The following is a 5,362-nucleotide window of genomic DNA, read 5'->3' as shown; positions in this document are numbered from 1 at the left end:
TTAGACACATATTGCTGCTTTCCACATACTTATTTAAAGGTTTCCTTGAATTTACAATCTTATTATTTGTTATGCTTATAGGTAGGTATACGTTCAGAACCCAAGTAAACAAACAAAATTCATTGATAACACGACGCGGTCTGTTCAACCGAACTGTAAAACATGTGTCTGATAACTGATTACAAACCCAAGACCTACCTATTGTGATAGCACATTATTATGTTTATTGTCTAGATTATTCGTAATACCTAACACCTATCCTAGATAAGATAGAGTGCGTTGTTATACCAAAACCTTTCTAGTACCTAGGTAGGTAGGAATAATGTTTAGTTTTATTGATATGCTGTGCGTCGATTTCACTGCACGGCACGCAGGTCGTTGACTTTCGAAATTGCAGCGAAGCCAGCGAATGCAGAGAAGTGTGGAATGACGGCGCGGCGCGGCGGGCGGGCAGCGCGAGCGAGTGCGACCTTGCGCGCCCGCGCCCCTCGACGTCACGCGGGGGCGCGCCGCTGACGTCATGCCGCGACCTCGCCGCCGTCACTCGGCGTGCACGTGAACGCCACGCGCCGGCACGCGCCGGCTGCGTGATCGGCGCGCCGCCATTGGCCCGCCGAGCCGCGCCGCCCGCTGCCATTGGCCGCCCGCCCGCCCGCGCCCGCACCTCGACTCGACACCGCTCGCGGCGCGGTTTATTCCTCTGCCATCCGCCAGCGGAACTACACGGTCCACTCTCCCAGTACCGCGGACGGACCCCCGCAAGTTTTGTGAATTAAAAAAGAAAGTTTCCTTCGTTGAATGATAGTATAGCTACGATGTCCACCATTCTCGACATTTGCGGCCCTCTCTCCCCGCCCTCAACGCCGCCGTTGATGGACGCTAAAGTGAGTGTTGTTGTTTTTCTAAAAAAAAATTAAAACTATAAAAAATAATATTATTAAAGGTATTAAAAAAATTTAATTAATTTTGTATCACCTACGTCCCATTTTCGAGAATAAACCGTTACCTTCTGTAACCCACCTTGTGCAATCGAAAGTATGACGATCGCGCACGAGCACGCAGCGTGCGCGTGTTCCCGGCTAGCGAGCGGTCGCTTACGTATTTCTGTCTTTGTCTCGCAGGTGGAGTTGCCTCTGAAGAAGGCTGCGGCGAAGCGCGCCCGGGAGTCTCCGCCCGCCGGGCTCGTCACGCCGCAACCCTCGGACTCCGAAGGCGAGGACGAGTGCGGCAAGCGGTCGCGCTGCGAGCTGGCGCGACTGCTGCTGAGCACGCCGCCTCCGGAGCCCTGCCGGCCCTCGGTCATCATGCGGGCGCACAAGGACGGCACGTGCAGCCCCGAGCCGCTGCCGCCGCCCCCCGTCCACATGAACATCCTCAAAACCCTCAAGTTTAAAATGAATCGCGGCCACAGTTACTCCTACGCTAAAGCCTCGTACATCGCGAACCAGGCGCCCAGCCCTCCCGCGACCCCTCCGACGCCGCCGCCAAAAATTGAAGAGGCCCGCGTTCCTTCCCCACACCCCGAGTGCACGCCTAAACCGGACGAGGAGCAGAGAGTGCCGCAGATGCCGGCGGCGGCCGCGACGCCCGGCTGGGTGCCGCTCGCGCCGCGCCCGGCGCCCGCGGTGCTGATGCCCGGCGCCTTGCTGCCCACCACGGCACTATGGCTGGTCGCGCCCGCTCCGGCCGCTCGAAGGCGTCAATACGAGTGCTCGTACCCCGGCTGCGGCAAGAACTACTTCAAATCCTCTCACTTGAAAGCGCACGCCCGCACACACACGGGTGAACGCCCCTTCCGGTGCGCGTGGCCGGGCTGCGAGCGGCGGTTCTCCCGCTCCGACGAGCTCTCCCGCCACAAGAGAACTCACACCGGCGAGAAGAAGTTCGGCTGCCGCGTCTGCAACCGCCGCTTCATGCGCTCCGACCACCTCGCCAAGCACGTCAAGAGACACGCGAAAGAGCGCGCCCCTCCCGCCCCCGTCCTCCGCCTGCTCCCCTCGCCCCCCATCGCAATAGTTAACCCCACCGTCGTGCAATGAGCGACACCGACTGTGATCCGGATCTCATGATCGTTACCTAGTTTTTAGTACAACTAAGACTGTCCTATCATACTATTTAGCTTAAGACTATGTTACTTGGTAAGCTTCAAAGAAAGAATATAAAATATTGAATATCTAACGCCTGTTGTTTGTATTTCACTGCACTGACACTATCACGTCACTGCAAACCTTCATCGATCCCCGTTACGCAAGATTCAGTAAATCCGAGAGAAGTCCTAGCAGAAAGTTTCCTTGAATGGTTGTAAATAGCCCGTAGGGGGTGACTCCGAGGCGGGAGTGGGCCGCGGGTCCCGTGGCCAAGAGCGACTGGCGCGGCGGCGGCGGCGCGCACTGCGCGAGCCGGCCTGATAACGCCGAGAATCTGTTATCAAGCCGCTTTATCTTTGCCGACGTTACTATGTATGAAGAAAATATTTGTTTATTGGGCCTAAATTAATTTATTCTACCTAGCTTCATGAAACTTGATAGAATAAATTAATTCAAATAAGTAGGGATTATTCCACTAATCTCCATTGGCAATCCCCATCAATAGCGATTTGTAAACCTTGTTCCACAAATCCCCATGTTATATAGAACCCGGGATGGGGTGATTACGAATGCCAAACTCTTAAACTTTGCCTTTTAGCTTCTCTACCTAAGTTTCAATTGGAAAATAAGTACCTACTTACCTACTTATTTTGAAAATTAAGGTAGATTAGGTAATTTAGGTAGAATAACTGTAGAAGTAACTAGGTACTTAATTAAAAATTTGTTAATACTTAATATTTTATTTTATTACATTTTCAATTGCCACAATATAAAAAGCAAGACTGTAAAATCATGTCCTCGGGGTGTGCAGGAGACATCCAAGTCTCGTCCGTGCTACAAAGTGACATAACAGTGTGCAGAAATAGCATGCAGGGGCACGGCAGAGGGCAGAGGCTCACCCGTCGCGCACGCACGTCACTGACGACACCTATAAAACGCATTGAGAAAGACTTAATAAACTTAATGATTAATATATGCAACGAAAGCTAATAGAGTAGCTAAGTAGTCGGTGGCGAGTTTTGTCCGTGCCAGGAGCGCCTGAGTTCATTAGTGTTTAAGTTCAAGTTTCATCAGTGCTACAACTTCGTGTGTACCGGCAAAATGAGCTGAAGCACCGTCTGTGATGCACCCACGTCACTGACAACACCTATAAAATTCAGTGAGAAAAACTGCTAGCAACGGGGCAGTTTCGACAGTGCCAGAGACGTCCGAGTCTTATTCGTGCTACTTTTTCACATAGCAAATCTGCCACCGCCTGTAAAATACCATGTTTCAGCGGATTCAAATGCTAGTTTGGCAAAAAGAAAATTTTATTTTGTATAGCACAGAATTCCTTTGTAGATATACTCGTAAGTACCACAAAATGAAGATATAGGTTTTTAAAAATCCGCGAGAACTATTTAATTTTCCGGGATGAAAAGCATCCTGTGATAGTTCATAATTATACCTAAACTACTTCCATTCCAAACAGCCAAATCCGTTCAATAGTTATGACCTGAAGGAGTAACAAATATCCAAACATCCGAATGTCTAAACTTTCACAATAGACTGACAGTCTCTGTCACTATGTGTTAAAGCTAGATACTTTAGTAGTAGCTCTATGCAATTTTTTCCAAGCAAGCAAAACCGCAGGCTTTACCAGTGAGCACAAAGATAACGGACGTGTTACCAACGCTTGACGAAGAAACAAAAAGCTTATTATTTGTTATCATTTGCATGAAGTCACACCCCGATCACTTGCCCACTGTGTGGCTCCGATTAGTGGCACTGTTTAGTCACGTGAAGCGTGCTGATAGTGCAACCCAGCATGACTTGGAATATTTCCAAAATCTATGGCCCCCAAAATCCCCGACACCGGAGTATCCTCAGGAGATGTAGACCTTACATTGCCGAATTGCCACTAAGGAAAGTCAGCAGACAGCTTCTATACCAAGGTCTTAGGATTGACTAGACCAATCCTTACCGCTAAACCTAAGCTAGACAGATCTAGGTACATGACACCACGCAGCACCACACAGATTCCAAAAACACTCGATGTACGTTTCGCCCCGACACACCGGAGCATCCTCAGGAGATGTAGACTTTACAATGCCTAATTGCTACTAAGGAAAGTCAGTAGACAACTTCTATACTAAGTTCTAAGGGTCTCCGCTACGCTCCGACTCAGTGGAGACCAATCCTTAATCCTTCCTATTCTTCGTGAGCCGAAACAGTTCGTGGCACTCGCCATACCCGTCCACTCTCGGATATTACGTAGCCAGGGCATTCTCTGCGACATCTGAAATAGAATGGCAAAATTAGGCAAAAATAAAAAAAAAACACTTATGAAAAACACTATTTATTTTTCGTATCCGCCTAAAAAATTGACAAAAATGTGATGCAAGCCAATAACAAACATTGAAAATAGGTATTTCATTCGCGGCCCACGCGCGCTGCACGGCGGGAGGGCGTGATAGTGACGTCATCACGTGATAACAGCCAGGAAAGGCCTCAACTGTGATAGCGCCCATTTTCGCAAATTACTATCTTGTCTCTATGTGCATCTTCTAACACGCATATTTTTGCAATTTAGGTCTAGGTACGAGTCTTCTTCATCACGATCAACCCATCGCCGGCTCACTACAGAGAACGAGTCTTCACTCAGTAAGAGAAGGGTTTGGTCATAGTCCACCACGCTGGCCAAGTGCGGATTGGCAGACTTCACACACCTTTGAGAGCAATACGGAGAACTCTTAAGCATACAGGTTTTCTCACGATATTTTCCTTCACCGTTAAAGCAATTAGTGATATAAGTATTTTTAATTTTTTTTAAACACATAACTCCGAGAAGGTGCGTGTCCGGAATCGAACCGCTGACCTCATGGCTTTTCTTATGTTCTTATTTTTCATATCTTCTTATGCAACTGCAGAATAGGCAGCTTCTAATCATTACAGTGGCGTGAAAACTCGAAACGGAAAACGGAGATTTTAAAAGCTGTGCTAGATTTACCTACTAGCTAGACGATGTAAAAGCGCTTTGTAAAAGTTTAATTGTTCATTTTCTATTCCTATTTTTGTGATTTACGCACTGACATTTTTTTCTACTATATTATGTAGGTACTTGTCCTTACATTTTTCTATAAATACATAGGTACCTACTATGAGAATTTTGTAGTTTTACTTTCAAATGTGGATCACGCAAAAGCTAAACTTATTGGACCAATAAATGATTGAATCTAAACTTTCGATTCGAAAATTACTGTAGGTAGACCGTAGAATGATTGCCGTTTTGTAAA

The 5,362-nt window shown here is 47.7% G+C and overlaps 1 protein-coding gene across 1 annotated transcript; it reads left to right on the top strand.

Moving 5' to 3' along the window:
• Nucleotides 1–355: 355 nt before the first annotated feature.
• LOC123866588 (Krueppel-like factor 10) lies at nt 356–2,178 on the top strand. Its single transcript, XM_045908237.1, has 2 exons — nt 356–884; nt 1,122–2,178. The coding sequence occupies exons 1-2, from the start codon at nt 816–818 to the stop codon at nt 2,037–2,039; spliced, it is 987 nt and encodes a 328-aa protein (XP_045764193.1). The 5' UTR covers nt 356–815; the 3' UTR covers nt 2,040–2,178.
• Nucleotides 2,179–5,362: the final 3,184 nt, after the last annotated feature.

Source organism: Maniola jurtina, chromosome 1 (assembly GCF_905333055.1).
Source record: "Maniola jurtina chromosome 1, ilManJurt1.1, whole genome shotgun sequence".
Lineage (NCBI taxonomy): Eukaryota > Metazoa > Arthropoda > Insecta > Lepidoptera > Nymphalidae > Maniola > Maniola jurtina.
This window is presented reverse-complemented; position numbering and strand designations above follow the sequence as displayed.